At 34.9% G+C, this 15,948-nt stretch overlaps 1 protein-coding gene across 2 annotated transcripts in view; it reads left to right on the plus strand.

Moving 5' to 3' along the window:
- Nucleotides 1–15,948, plus strand: part of NCAM2 (neural cell adhesion molecule 2) — a gene marked incomplete at both ends in the record, with an annotated part of 318,048 nt that overhangs the window by 265,377 nt on the left and 36,723 nt on the right. For both annotated transcript variants that reach the window (XM_082492362.1, XM_082492363.1), the window contains 2 exons: nt 7,646–7,765; nt 9,632–9,753. In XM_082492362.1, coding sequence (XP_082348488.1) covers nt 7,646–7,765; nt 9,632–9,753 — 242 coding nt within the window. The remainder of the gene's footprint in view (nt 1–7,645; nt 7,766–9,631; nt 9,754–15,948) is intronic.

Raw genomic sequence — 15,948 nt, forward strand, 5'->3', positions numbered from 1 at the left:
AGTTACACCAGGAGAGGTTTAGATTGGATATTAGAAAAAAGTCCTTCACAGAAAGGGTTGTTAAGCACTGGAACAGTCTGCCCAGGGAAGTGGTGGAGTCTCCATCCCTGGGGGTATTTAAAAGATGTGTAGACGTGGTGCTTAGAGGCATGGTTTAGTGGTGGTTTTTGGCAGTGTTAGGTTGATGGTTGGACTTGATGACCTTAAAGGTCCCTTTCAACCTAGACAATTCTATGATTCTATGATTAAGAAAGCAAAGCTGACTTGTGGAGCAAAGTGTTGGTTTATATAAAAATACGATGAAATTAAAGGAATTAAACAGAAAGGAAAATTCACCTACTTAAATTTTAATGCTGATGATAAGAAAAATCAGGAGAGTTAGGACAAAAAAAATTATTTTATGTCAGTATATCCATTACATACTCATATATTCTCATTATGTATTTATATATTCTCATTTTATACTGTTAGAAGGTTTCTGTATGGAGAACAAGAATAGCAAGTTGGAATTAATAGTGATAACTCGTGTTCACGTAGAAATCTTGGCAGTTTATAATTATAGAAATTTTGCTTTTGCTGAAAATGCAGTAAAATCATTAGCATTAGAAATATTTTTTTTAATAAGAATCTCTTCTCCTGACCTACCCCACCTTGCACAGACATCAGACCAAGGATGTGGAAATATCTTCAAACCTTTTCTAAGTAAAGAAAAGCCACATATAAGTACAGGAAGAACAGAGCTTGATTATAGTAGTCAGATTTAAATAAATAAACAACAGAAGCAGATTTACTATAGAGGAAGCTGAAACGGCAAGGGATAGATAGCAAGAAGAAAACTCTCTTAGGATTTACACTGTGCTGTAGGCAGGGAGAATTAACTGCATGCATTCCTATCCTTTGGGTTAGTGTATGACATACTATTATCCAAGTCTTCTGCAGCTTCACTGAACTAGAGAATACAGCAGCTAAGCAAACTTTAGTCAACAAACAACTGAACTACAGATACTTGAATTGGCAAGAAATATTTTTACAGTAATCAAAAAAGATTTTGCCGTACATTGAAAGCAATGGAGAAGTACAAAGCGTTTTAGAGCTACAGGATAACAATAAAATTAGCATGTTTTTTTTTTTTTCATTTTAAGTTAGACTGTGTGTTTGAAAAATAAATTCCATTTTATTGATGATAAGAACCAAAATCTACTAAAGCTAGAACCTGGTTGCACAAGGTTGTTGATAGGATTAAAGACTAAAAGTGGCAGAATTTGTTCATAAAATATTCTATATAATTTCCAAATATGTATAACACAAAAATTTAGAGAAGATATCATGATAATATGGGCTCTTTCATCAATGAGAGTACAAATATATTTTCTAAGCCTATAAGCTAAAAATATTACACACAATTAATAGTTTTTCATTTTTTCTTAGCACTAGTTTGTGTAAATGGATTCTTTGATATGCAGTTCACGCAAGTATGTTTCTGTTCTGAATAACGTCATGAGACCAGTTTACTGATACAATGATCTATCTCAGTAAATGCTTTTGTTCCAGGAATGTTTCTCCTAGGATTTTTTTTCTTTTCCTAAACTGTGTGCTATGCTGTGATTTAGATTAAATACAGGTTGATTGAAGGTTTCTTTTTAAATAAATAAACTAGAAAATGAACTTCTAAAGAAAACCTATTCATCGTTACATCCTAAGTATGTTAAATGACTAAACCCATCTTCTGGATTCATGCTGATTCAATATATTATAAACTATGTTGTCAACCCACAATTTTGCTCTTTTCTAGGGGCTTTGGATTACACTCTTGCTTGCTTTATTTTTATGAATTCATAGCACTGTGCATTTTATAACTATAATTGTCCCATAGATTACTCAATATTTTCTTATTAATTTTATTTCAATAAAAATAGGTATCAAAGGTAATCTTCTGAATGACTATAGGGTGCTGATGCTAATTCTGGTTCAGTTTGTATATCTGGCATCTCAGAATCCTACCCAATAAAAATAAAAATTAAGTATATGGAGAAAAGGAGTTTAACAGGGTAATTGTATTTTGGGGGCTGTACACAAAATATTAAAGCAATTTTTTTCCAAATGCATTTTTTATATCAACTACTGACAAGTATTTTATAAGGAAATTATTCATGTTAGTGAACATTATATTATCTTAATTACACCTGATCTACCACACTATGTATCTTTATTTGCAGTTAATTGTTTATATTCAAAGTTAATTAAGCCATTACAACTTTTATTCCAAAATAATGCAATAATTATACATTATAGTGCAAAGAATGATGGAAATTCCTGACAGAGCCATTCGTCTGATTTTTAAAATGGTTACATTTGTTTCTGAGTGTACATTTTAGAGAATGACTCTCTATATATTAATGGAAGTTATGCCAATGATTTCACTGGCAGTAGGATTTGCTACCATTATGTTTTTTCATAGTGTGCAACTTGAAATATTTTCATTGTTAAAGTTCATTTATTTGTGTTAGTTGAGTTCTGACATTATAGACAGATGCTGGAATGAGTATTTATGAAATTAATTGTTATTTGGGCAAGGCAGACAGATGGAACTGAGACAGTGTGACTGTTTTTTGCATATGAATAAACATTTTGCCTATTGTGTAGCAAAATCCTTTATTTTCTTTCCTGTATTTTTCCCCTGTGGCAATTTCTAACTTAATTTTGTCAACATTTCTGTGAGCTAACCCTGTGAGGCTCAGCTAGAAAAAGAGTTTTTATAGTCTTCCTCCTGTTGTGGAAAAAAACTGTGTTGCTTATCCCAGGCAGGCAGAGGTTTGGGGAGAAGTTCCTCAGGTTGTGTGGCATCTACAAAAGTCTGAGACATTTGTACAGAACCTTAATGGTATACTACCATAGGTTCCTCACCGTTCTCCTGTGTCCTACTACTATAGGTTCCTCACTGCTCTCTTCCTGTGTCTTTTTCTTCTGTATTTAACATGAGTCATCAAAGAGAAACGTGTTTAAGCTTCATAAAAATGCTGTTCATTTTTTCCTCTGAGATTCAGGTATTTCCAGGGGACTCAGTTTTTCCTTGAGAGTAATAAAAAAATGAGTAAAAGATGCAGCAAAATTCTGCTAAATCCAAATACACTGCTTAACCTGCACTGTATTTGATCTGCATTCAGTCTGCATAATAATAGAGATTCAGATTAGAGGGAAAGAAATAGGAAAAAAAAAATAATCCTAAAATGTGTAATGCTTCTTTGACAGAAATTTCACACTGCTGCGACTATCTGAAATATATATGAGTGAATATGATATTTCAGCAATGATATGCCCCAGCTGCTTTGTTTCAAAGTAAATTTATATCCTACTTTAGTTAGATCTGACATCGTCAAGGGATTGAGTTTGGAACTGTAAGAGTGTTATTCTGTGCAACAGGTAGCTCTCCAATAAGAACAATGTATTGATATGATATTTCTCTTAATTAACCTCATATAAGATCTACTTTGGGTCTAATGTGGTGTAACTGTACTATTAATTCCCCTAAACTTCCGTGCTTTGGTGATGGTTTATGTAATATATCGCAGTGCTTAGATTTCTGAGGTAGATTTCCTTTGGTGAAAAGACATTTCCTCTCTCATTCTATGGTAATAAGGTAATATAAACAACCTACCCCTGGACTAGAAAAGCAGCTGGGGATATTAGTTTTGTTTTTACTGACTCAGATTTATGGTATAAATTATCTCACAGCAAATCTTGTGTCAGATGTTGTTTTCCTATGGTTCATCCTGACAGTAGTTAAAATTCTGCAATAATAATTTCTAGCTGAAACGCTTACACTCTGTATTTTAAATAGTATGGAGTTCTGCATTGTTATCTATCTAATCTATCTATTTTTGTGGTTTTTTTTTCTCTGTACTGTGTTTGTCCTTTAACATTTTAGATTTGCTTGTAAATTGGAAGAATCTATGTAATAAAAAATAAAAACTTTAAATGTTCCATAAACTTTAGGATTCTTGCCACAGAATAGATTAAACTGATTTTGTTATTTGGTAAGGCTTAATTCTTTTTGGCTGTTGTGTTCATTTTAAAATTCTGGTCTACAAAATTAGTAAAAAAAATGTTCCTTGCATATCCTGTAAAAAAAAAATATTTATAATTTTGTTTAAAACTCTCTATACAGTATATTAAACCAAAACCTAAATAACTGGTAGCTTCTTGTGCCATGATCTCCTCCAAGGGTACCATGTGATTTGCAGCCTCCCTGTCTATCTTGTCTATCTACTTGTAAGTGAAAAACACTGAGATCTGAGCTGCTGTGCACCATGTTAATTCAGCCCAGCAATACCTGCAGAGTTCACAAGAGAATCTTCTGTTTCTTCCTCTTCGGAGTAGTTCTTCGAAGTCTACTCCTCAATGTAACCAGTCACTATGTGAATAATCCCAGCAAAATCAATTCGTCTACAAAATTGAATTCTTCAGATAAAGCATGCAGATACTGTGATTAGGAAGACAATATAAAAACGGAAGCAGATAGATAGGACAGGTAGAAAAAGACTGAAAAAAATCAAATTGTATTCTAAAACAAATAAAGGGATTTCATTTTCATTATATTTGGGACTTGATATATGCCAATGAATATGCCAATGGCATAATTCACGTATACAGTGGACCGAATTTTTTGACATTCATATACTGAAAGTCCTTTATATCTTTCAGAATAGGATTTGAAATTTTACGGCCAATTACTTCCGTGAACATTGAAAATTGTAATCAAAATATCCATCGTAGCCAGGGCTGTGAGCTATGGACTCCTGTAAGAGGGTGTAATTTGTATATGGAAGATAAATAAGCTGATTTTATACTTAAATGACGGATACCTACCTTTAAGAAACAAACCCAAACCCAACTAGTTCATTGAGTATTTTCTTCCATTTTTAACATCTTTCAAAAATGTAAACCACTTAGCAAGCAGGGACAGTTTTCACTACTCTTAGATTATTTTTAAGCCTTGCACTTTTGCTACATACTGTGGCACAGTTCCCTAATCTTACTTAATTATTCTAAACATTCTTTTAAAACTGGACTATTTGAAGTATTCTGATCAGGAATGGTTCTTTTCTTCATTTCCCAGGAGGACATAGTTATAATTTTTTTCCTGTGTATGAAATATATCCACATCATACCATCACTCACACCAAGTGGTTCCAGTTTTTGAGGACTTATTATGCTATCAGATTTAGTTGGGTTAATTCCATAAATGCATTTGTAAGAGTTGTCGTATCTAGACACATAGTGCTGTGCAGGGGATTCTAAAGTAGACACTGATTCTTTAAATACTGCATATATAAGTAATTTTGTTCATTTAGATTGGCCTCAGGAGTCACTCAAGTGTTTATAGAATCGGATCCTTAGGTTTTATGTAGTTAACACATTTGCGTTTTATTAAGTGTAAACTCATAGTCATGCTTTTATGTTGTTTAAATTTTAAAAACATTTACAGTAACACTAATTTTTAGTATGCCCTAAGGTTTGTTTTCAGTGAAATTATTCAGCCTTGGAAAGTAATCATGGCTGAAAGGCAAGTCAAAACAGTGCTACTACTTGGTTCAGGCTTTAAATTTCATCTTACCATAACAGAATGTTATATATCATAATCCTTCTTTTCTCCAACTTCTATTCTTATTCTCATGATGGTACTTTGTTTTTTCATGACATGGTTATAGTTTGATATTTTTAAATCTCATGAAAATGATAACGCTAAAGTGTGCTGGAAGACACACAATTCTACTGTTTTGTTTGCAAGAAAGCAGTTATCATGTTTCAATGGCAAATTCATGCAGAGTGCTCATAATAGAGTGTGAAATGTAACAGTTACTGTTTTTCCAAAATTCATTAAATCCCTTTAGCTCCACATGTAATGGGACCTCTATCTGTCTGTTGCAGAAACTAAAGAAATAGAAATTCTAATAAATCTGGACTCAAAAGAATATCAGAGAGTACTGACAGAACTAATTATACTTTCATTACATATATAACTTGAAAAGCAAACCTAAAGTAACTATTAAAATACTTCTCTATAATGAAAAAAACCTAGGCTCCCTGGAGACTGAGAAAGAGACTACTGGCTCTTTCTCAAGACACTAAAATTCTTCATCCCTTTGTAAGATAATTGAGCCCCTGCTTTTCTGGGCAATACAGATACCGATATGCTTCAAGTAAAGTCCATTCAGTTTATGTCCATTCCCCAGTACGAATCTGTCATCTGAGGATCACAGAGCTGGCAAACAGCAAGCAGGAGATTGCTGTAGAGACAATAAAATGAAGCTTTCTTGTAAAGGCAGGGTAATGGTCCAAGAACTCTGTGTGGATCCAAGCTTCCAAGTGCGTATTCAACATTGATATTAGTAATATACAGTACTATGGTAATATATAATACTGCATTCCCACAAAGGATCCTGGAATCCGACATCCTTTTACTGGATTTTGTTTCTAGATTTGCTGCTGTTCATAACAGCAACAATATTCTTAGTGCTGTACGATATTCTTTTTGGCAAGCTTTTCCCCCTGTTTTCTGCTTCTGATGGCATCTCCAGGTGGAATCATAGACATAGGTTCAGGCTGTGTGAAACGTTGCTGCCAGGGATACAGTTTTGATTTCTGAAAGCATGTCCTAAGTTCAAACCCATTTGCTTCCCAAATCACTTTTTTTTTTTTTTTGTTATAACTTAATATGCATTTCCATACGCCTGCTCTTAAATATGTACAAACAGGCCTAATTCACTTTCAGGTCCTTAGTAGAACTGATTATTTGATTATCATAGCTACATGTCATTATAGGTCTTGAAAACATTGTTGAACTGGCAGACCGTAGCACCAGTAATTCACCACTAACGTGCACATAGCTGCATCCAGAAGTGTAGATCAAGGATCACAGAACTGTAGAATGGTTAGAGTTGGAAGGGACCTTAAAGATCATCTAGTTCAACCCACCTGCCATCACCAGGGACACCTCCCACCAGACCAGGTTTCTCAAAGCCCCATCCAGCCTGGCCTTGAACACCTCCAGGGATGGGGCAGCCACAACTTCTCTGGGCAACCTGTTCTGGTGGTTCCACCACCCTCACAGTAAAGAATTTCCTCCTAATATCTAATCTAAATCTACCCTCTTTCAGTTTAAAACTGTTGCTCCTCACCCTGTCAGTACACTCCCTGATGGTTGATAGTGCTCTCCAAGAGGGAAAAATGGCAAGTTATGAGCTGCGTGGAGGTCGCTTCAACATGCATCAGATGCCCATTGCCAGCTAGGAGAAAGGAAACTTCCATAATTTTTTGCCAGATTCATGTCTCCTGTGCTCACATTGTGAACGTAAAATATCAGTTCCCATCAAGGTCCTTAATTGTTGCTTATGGCTTCTGTAACGCTGACATTAAATTCCTTCAGAAGCATAGCTTGCTCAGTCACAAGAATGATTTCATGCAGATGAAATAAAAGGGACTATTAGCCCTCAGCAAGACCACTAAGTTTGGAACCACTGGACTATTAGAAAATGGGACTCTAACTTGCAACTGAAGCAAACAAATTATGAAATTGCCTGACTTTTAAAAAAAAAAATTGCATCATCAAATTTTGTTCCTATATTTTTTCTTTCCCTTCCTTTAGCAATGGTTGTTCTCAGCAATTTGGAACCAAATACGACCTATGAAATCAAAGTAGCTGCTGTAAATGGAAAAGGGCAAGGAGAGTATAGCAAAATCGAGATCTTTCAGACCTTACCTGTCCGTGAGTAATACTTGGGCTATTAAATGAAAATGTAAATGATAATTAGAATATGCTATCTCCAGATCAGCTAACAATTTCAAGTATGATTCACTGTGAATAATATGTTTTATATTTACATACTACTTCCCAGTGTATAACATCGGTCTTTACATTTCTCAGAAATCATGTTTTGTGCCTCTTATTTCCCCCCCACCAAGTAGTATGAATGAACTTAAATTGGCAAATTTATTATTTTTGAGACTTAGACAAATCTTTGTTTTATATTCAAGAGCACAAACCAGTGAAAGTTATTATACTTTTTGTCATTTACGCTCAGGGTGTTATAGATATCTGTGAGAAATTGAATTGGCCTTTTTGTGAGACATTTCTTCACCAAACTATGCTGCCACAAGTTTTGCAATTATCAAGCCTCAAACAGAAATCTTAAACTATGGAAAAATTATGAGAATAAATTGGTTTAACTATGATTACATGCAAATGATAAATGCTACAAAACAATTCTGTATTTGTAATAAACTTTATACACAAGAAACTCAGATTTAAATATTAAGGGCTAATGAAAGATACTTTTTCTCAAATTACTTTTAAATAGAAACCATAATAAATAAATTAAACACAAAGAGAGAAAAAAAAAAAAAAAGGAACTACCAGATGGCATTGTATAGTACTCAAACATATATACCAAAATACATCAGCAACTATTACAAGACTGGTGTCTCATAAATCTGTTGTAGCTGAAATGTTTTCTGAGTAGGGCGTTACTCAGTATAGTTAAGAATACTGGTGCTAATCGAATGAGCAATAGAAGTCACGTGACTAGAAAGAACACAAAATATTTCTGTGTTATTATATAATGTTCATATTGATACGTTTCTTCTGTCCAAAATTGGTAACTTGGCAGCTTTCAAATTCCTTTTTATTAAAGTATATGCATATTCTAAATATGTTGAATGAAAGATAAAATAATTTGCTATTATTCATATGGAACATCATGCCTGATAAAAAAGTGATAGAAACTGATAAAAATTATATGTATGTTACATGATAGAAAGCTAGGCAAATTCTATTTGCAAGTCAATTTATCTTTACTATGATAAGGGTTAAATATTACAAATATTTCTAAAAGAACTGAATCTTTCTGGGTGAATGCAAATTTGAAGATATTTTGAAGATAGACACTTCAGTATGACAACACATGTTCATTTAGGATCTGATTTAAAACTGAAATAGTCATTGTGTATAGAAATTATAATTATTCTGTGACTTTCCATTAGCAAAGTGGCTTAAGCTAGTTATTAACCCTTCAATTATACGTTTACCATTATTTTTATGCCTTCACTACAGAGAAAATCGGTTATGCTTTTGAAAATTGTATTCTTTACACTTATTCTTAATATAGACTACTCTAAAATCCAATTTTGCCTTGGCACATTTATTGAAGAGTTAATTTACCAAATATCTGTATTACAATTTAGATCTCCTACATGGGACTAAAGCTCATGCCTAATGTTAAGGTTACTCTGAAACATCATTGTGACTAGCAGCTCACCAGCCTTGCTGAACGGACGGCTAAATCATTTCTGAAGTAAATTACCTATGAAAGTGTCAAAAGTAGGAAAATCTCGAAGAAACGAATACTTTCATACTTGATATAATTTTCTTTCCTTTTGTGAGATAATTAATCTACATCAGAACATACTTTAAGCAGAATGTTTCACACACTTATTAAGGATATTCTGCAGTGCTTGGAAGGACCATATTAATTTTAAAAATTTTGATTAATAATCTTGTGGACAAGCTCCAGGCTGTAATTTAAGACTTATTGCTGTATTATTATTAACAACTATTGTTTTTTCCCTTGTTTAGGGGAGCCAAGCCCCCCTTCAATTCATGGGCAACCAGGAAGCGGCAAGAGTTTTAAACTTAGCATAACTAAACAAGATGATGGAGGTGCCCCCATTTTGGAATATATTGTCAAATACAGAAGTGTAAGTATTTCAGTTAATCAAAATAGGTGCGTTTTGCTTAGTAATATCTCCTTTTAATGTAGAGAAGACTGCTGATACGATTTGAAATGTAACAAAATTGTTTGCATTTTTCCCAAGAAATGAAGATATAGTACGGTATGTTTTATATTGTGACTAGGATGCTAATGCCACATTATAAAAAAAAAAAAAAAAAAAAGAAAAGTGCCCTGCTCTTCCTAAATGTATAAGGGAAAGTTCATTCTAACAAGAAACATTGTTACATTGTAAATGAAGAACAGTCACGTTCAGCTCTCAAAAGTGTGGTAAATTAGCAGACGTTAGTTACATGATTAAAGGTTTCTTGAACAGCAAATTATTAATCTGTTACAAATGCATCTGTATTGATAGATAGCATCCTAGAGATAGAAAGCTATATTACAGTGCTCCTTATTAATTTTAAATGAGATTAATTATCTGATCATGTTTCATATCTTCGATCTTTCTAGATTCCAAGGGTCAGCTTAAAAAAGCCAAATAAGTGACAAACTTTTCAGACTTTCATGAGTTTCAGTGTACATATCAGTTATTTAGCAGCCGTCATTCAGGGTTTATTGGTCCTCTGCCAGCTAGAGTCTGATGTGGTCTTCTCACCAAATCTGACAAGTTTAGAAAACAGGCTTTTCCGCAATGTATAATTTCTTTTTCTATAAAAAAGTGGGGTTTTTTTATTATTAAAGTAGTTAAAATATCCTTCCTTTCCTGATGCACTATGATTAGAAATGATTAGGTTGAAGAAGTAACTGTACAGCTGGCAAAAGCAATGAATTTAGTTAAAAAGTGTGCATTTTCTAGTAACTTCTTTGTGTTCTTTTAGGAAGATTATACTGCTTTTATCTGACTAGCCCCAGTAAAAAGACATTTTACCAGAGTGCAATAACATATTTACATGTCTGTTTTGAGAGTTTAAAAGAGATTGGGAATGTAACATCAGATATTTGGACATGTTAGACAGAAGGTATTGAGGACTGTATTTAACAGAAAAAAGCAATCTTTGAGAAATTAAATGTAATAGTTTTTGTCACGTTTCCTGATGTTTCCTATAATTTAGCTTTTTGATGATATTTCTGGGATTATCCAAGTGCTAAACCTGGCATGTAAAAAGATTTTCCTAAGTTAAGTATAACCGAAGAAGATTGGCAGCTCCAAATCAATTGAAAAAAATTTGGTAGAGCTTTTAAGAGTAGCCTGAGGGAATAACCAGCAGTTATTCTGGTATCACTGATCCCTAAATCTTAATTGACCTTCTTAAATGACTTTCAGTCCAGTGAGTACAGTTGGCATAAAAGAAAAGTAATTGTAAAGAAGGGAGAAGGTAGTAAAATATGCAATACAAGATACAAAGCAGTTTTGTGGGACTGAGCTTCCTAGTTAGATTACAATGCCTCTAAGTATTTATAATTGAGAAGATAAGAAAATAAACCATTTGGATATCATATACACATGCGGTATATGGAATTTAATCTGTTTCTATGATTTAAGCAAGCTAAATGATTTTGGATCTATCGTGAATGTTTTTGGAAACCTGACTTTGATCTAGTATTTTGACTAAGCTACAATATTATAGTATAAAAGATGACTTTTCATGTGTATTGTTGAAAGATAAATGTACAGTTTAAGCAGTAACTGGAAATTTAATAGGTTAGTGAAGAAGATAGCTTTTACTTGGACCTCAAATCCATATCTCCTTAAACTTCCAATTGAAAAAGCAATTTGACTAAATTAAAGGCCTTCCTACAACAAAAAAGCACAATAATTTTTTTGGTGTTTTAATCAGAATGAATGGATGCTATTTAAAGTTCTTAATTATCTGTTGACTGCTTCTCTTCTATCTTCCCCATTGGTTGTATTTAATTAGCTTTCCTATAACTCTTGCCAGCCTCATTATTAGCACCTGGACCAACATATTTGCTTAGATGTTTAAAGAGCATATAGGATAACAAGCTAGACATCAGTGGCTTCTTCTTCTTTGTGATTCATAACAACTTATGTCTTATTAAGAGTCAGTTCCCTCATATTTAAGTTTTATACAGATAAAAAAAAAAAAGGGAAAAGGACAGCCTTGAGGTATTATAGCAATATTATAGCCTGGTTTAGGGCAATTGTAAGTTTTCTTTTTCTGAAAATCATGTGTTTCATTCTGTCAAATATTGCTTTCCTAACATCAGTTTATTCATGTTGCGAGCAGGGCTTACTAACTATAATCAGAACCTTCACATTTTGTCCTGTATTCCAGAGAAATAGACACTATTCAATTTTTATGAGTAGCAGCCTCAAATTCGTTCATGCTGTTGCACAAAGAAAGTCAAGACAGTCTTACAAAGCTTCACTGATGGACCCCAAAGCTGATGTCATACATTGACTTCAAAGTTACCTTAGGAAAGAATAGGAGGAGAGGAGAAGAGAAGGGAAAACTTCTCCCCGGGAGCCAGAGAGGAAGAGCAGTGTTGGAGATTCCCTAGACAAGCACCTTGTCCGATGCAGGAGGTGACCCCCTAGCAACATTTCTCATAGCAACTGTGTGATTGTAACGGGGACCGACTCAAGCTCCCTTTTGGTTGTGCCTGATTATGGTGCTATTAACAGTGGTTGGGGCGCACATGAGGAGGTGTTGGTGTTGCACAATGGATGTTAAGCTTCATGCATCCAAATTACTGGGGAGATGTAAATGGCTATTATCTGCTGTGTTATTTACCAAGTACTATAGTGATAAACTAAAAGCTAGAGGGGAGGGTTGAAGAGACTGTACAGACTAAGGGGAAGGTGAGGAGATAAGGAAAGCCAGAAGGAAGGAGCACTTAATACAGAGGAGAGACTGCCACAGCAGCTCAGGGCAAGTGGGTGACCAGGCACAGATCTACAAGAGAAAGGCAGGCTACAAAGCAGCCTTTGGAAGGAATTACACAGGTTAAGCTTAGCACCAGAAAGAGCATGCAAACGACGTGTGATCACCATACAGGTGTAATCACTTACACATGACTCACATAGTCACGAGCAAAAGTTTGTGCTTACTGCTCAAGTGGATTTTGACAGTGATGTGTATTAGCTTTCCTAACCTGATCCCTGGCTACTCAGACAGTTTTTCTGTGTTCTTCCCAGGCTACCTGTCCTTGCTTCCACCCTCTGTAAGCTTCCCTTTTCTGTTTGAGTTTGTCCAAGAGCTCCTTGTTCATCCACGCAGGCCTCCTGGCGTTTTAGCCTGACTTCCTCTTTGGTGTGATGCGTAGCTCCTGAGCTTGGAGGAGGTGATCCTTGAATATTAACCAGCTTTCCTGGGCCCCTCTTCCCTCCAGTGCTTTATTCCATGGTACTCTGCCAAGCAGATCCCTGAAGAGGCCAGAGTCTGCTCTCCTGAAGTCCAGGGTAGTGAGCTTGCTGGGCGTCCTCCTCTCTGCCCTAAGGATCTTGAACTCCACCAATTCCTGGTCCCTGCAGCCAAGGGTGCCCTTGAGCTTCACAGTCCCCACCGGCCCCTCCTGGTTGGTGACGACAAAGTCCAGCATAGCACCTCTCCTTGTTGGCATCTCTAAGTTTCACTTCACCTGCCAGATCCTTGAATTTCCTCTGCACTTTAACACTATGTACACTTTTAGCCATTTTGTGCTTTGTTCAGTATTTGTCCTGTATTACTCAGACCTACAAAGCACTATCCAAATGTAATGAATTCTTGTGAAGTCACCACTTTAAACTATCAGATTGTCTTCTGTGAGGATTTCTTGATATTTTTTCCTGCCAGCTTTCAAGATAGTGTGGCATCTCCTGACTTTTTTTTATATAAAAAAAATCTCCTGATTTTTTTTTATCACAGGGACCACCATAACAATAGGTCTGTTTGAGCTGAACTTTCAGTGAAACAATTTAGGGAGGATGGAGAATAAGGGAAAGGGTTGAAGGGGGTTAATAACTTTTCCTCACTTTTTATGAGTTCCCAGACAACATGATCTTGGGTATAATGTAAAATGACCGTTAAAGAGATGTTATTTTCTAGACTAGTAAATAGTTAGGTGCCTAAACATTGCATTGGCTTTACTTCCACTGTTGTCAGATGTGCCCTCAGTTTTGAGAGACAGCCAAGTCATAGTAGACTGGAGTGTCAAACTGCTTTGTTTATGGTTTGTTTGGTTTTGGGGTTTTTTTTTTGTTTGTTTGTTTTTTGTTTTTTTTGTCAGGCTATTTAGGTGTTTAGGTTACTTACAGCTATCTTACAAATCCCGCTCTCAGTCACTTCTGAGATAAATTTGGCTGATGATTATATTTAAAGCCAATATACATGCAATTGAGAATTATTTTTTTCTGTCTGTGTTATTAGTCTGTGGCATTGTGGCAGGTTTGTTTCAACCAAAGACTTATACTGGGAAGAGGACAGTGAATCTAAGGCTTAAGAGTAATGGAAGTGGACAGTGAGATCCCCAGAAATTGCCAGTTGGTTTGTCTCACAGCATCAGTGACCTTCTGTACAGGGGTATTTCTGCATTATATGATACAAAACTAACTGCAAAGAACGAAACAGTTTAATCTCTGAGGTTGCAGATCTGATTGCAGTTCCTGAAAATGTGCATTTGTTGATGGATATTAATAATACAACCGCTACTAATAAATGATTATTGAAGACGTATGTTAACTTACCTCTCAAATTAGGCTGTAGTTTGTGATTTAGAAGTTTCTTTCCTTTGTTTTAGAACATTGTGCATATGTAGAGCTTTCTATAAATTTTAAGCAATATTAATAATAGAACAGCCTAACAAGGGATGAAGTGTTCTTTTGTAGTTCTGATTTCTGCTCCTTAAGCTACCAATTAAAGGGTGTTAGCATAAACAGGGAGATATGTAAGAAGATTTACCTGACAGACTCTCATTTTGTTTTCTCATCCCTCTCTTTCCATTTCTACACTAGTAGTAAAATTAAGCTGGACACATTACTGAGCTCTACTTAGTAAAAAGTACTTGAAAATACATGTAAAATAACAGCTATAATGAAGGACTTCGCAGTTCTTTTTTTAAGATGCCAAAACCAGACTGTATTCTGGAAGACTTCATCTGCTTATCTTTAGAAGACAACTTGCTTTCAGATTCTTTCTTTATTCTTCTTCCTCCTAACTTGTGTTTGTCACTCTTCATAAAACATTTTGTTGTCTTTGAGTCCAGGGCTTAGACTTGGGTTCATTTATCTCAATCTACCTGGTTGGCTTCACTTTCAACTAAACTTACTGTGTCATTTCTCTGGCATAGCGTCCAGGTATCCTGTTACATTTCAGCTCTTTCATTATTCTTCACCTGACCAAACTGTGGAACTACTGCCTTTTCACTTATTCTTATGTCTGCAGAAGAGCAGCCTCATACAGAAATCTGTGTAGTTTTCCTTCCAAATCTTAAGCTTATTCTATTAATCGTATATAATTCTACAGTTTCGTTTCAAAATATAGTCATATATCTGTTTGCAATGCTGTCTTTTCCACACGCAGGAACCATATTAGCCTGAATCTTTATTTTCAAGTATTTTTTTCTCCTGTGATTCTGAATCTCTTTGGAATTCCCCAGTGTATTCATACGGTTGTACGTGCACACACCAAGATCATGTATGGATCTTCTGATTTCTCTCGTGTTGTTGTTCTTTGGAATTTAGTTGTATTATTTTTTTTTCCTAACTCCTCCCAAAGTTCACGAATTTAAACAGCCATTAAAATATTGTGCTACATAAATAACATTGCTATTCCTATTATTGCTAAGAAATATTTGCATGTGCATATTGCGATCATTATTAATTCCTTTTATTTTAGCAGTGCTATACAAAAATATACTTTGTAAGAGTAGTTTGATATAGTGATTATGTAAGTGGATTCACTCAGTGGAATGTAAATATAGGTGGATTCACTCAGGGGCATGCCGGGTGATTGCAACAGAAATTATCCACGAGGATATGGGAAAATATCCTTGACAGTAAATACCAGTTTCACTGTATGATGACTGAACTGTTGTTACTCCAGTGTCTTTAGGTTTTTTCATGATTTGTAGTGTGACTACCACTCTGATGTTTTTTCATTGGTCTACTGCTGCACCAAGTAGGCACTTTCACCTTGCTGCAAATGTTCCTGAAAAGATGTTTCACTGTATTTTAACCATTCTGAGGACTATCATGTGTCAGTACCAATGCCTGTGCAGA

This window comes from Vanellus vanellus, assembly GCF_965231255.1.
Source record: "Vanellus vanellus genome assembly, chromosome: 1".
NCBI lineage: Eukaryota > Metazoa > Chordata > Aves > Charadriiformes > Charadriidae > Vanellus > Vanellus vanellus.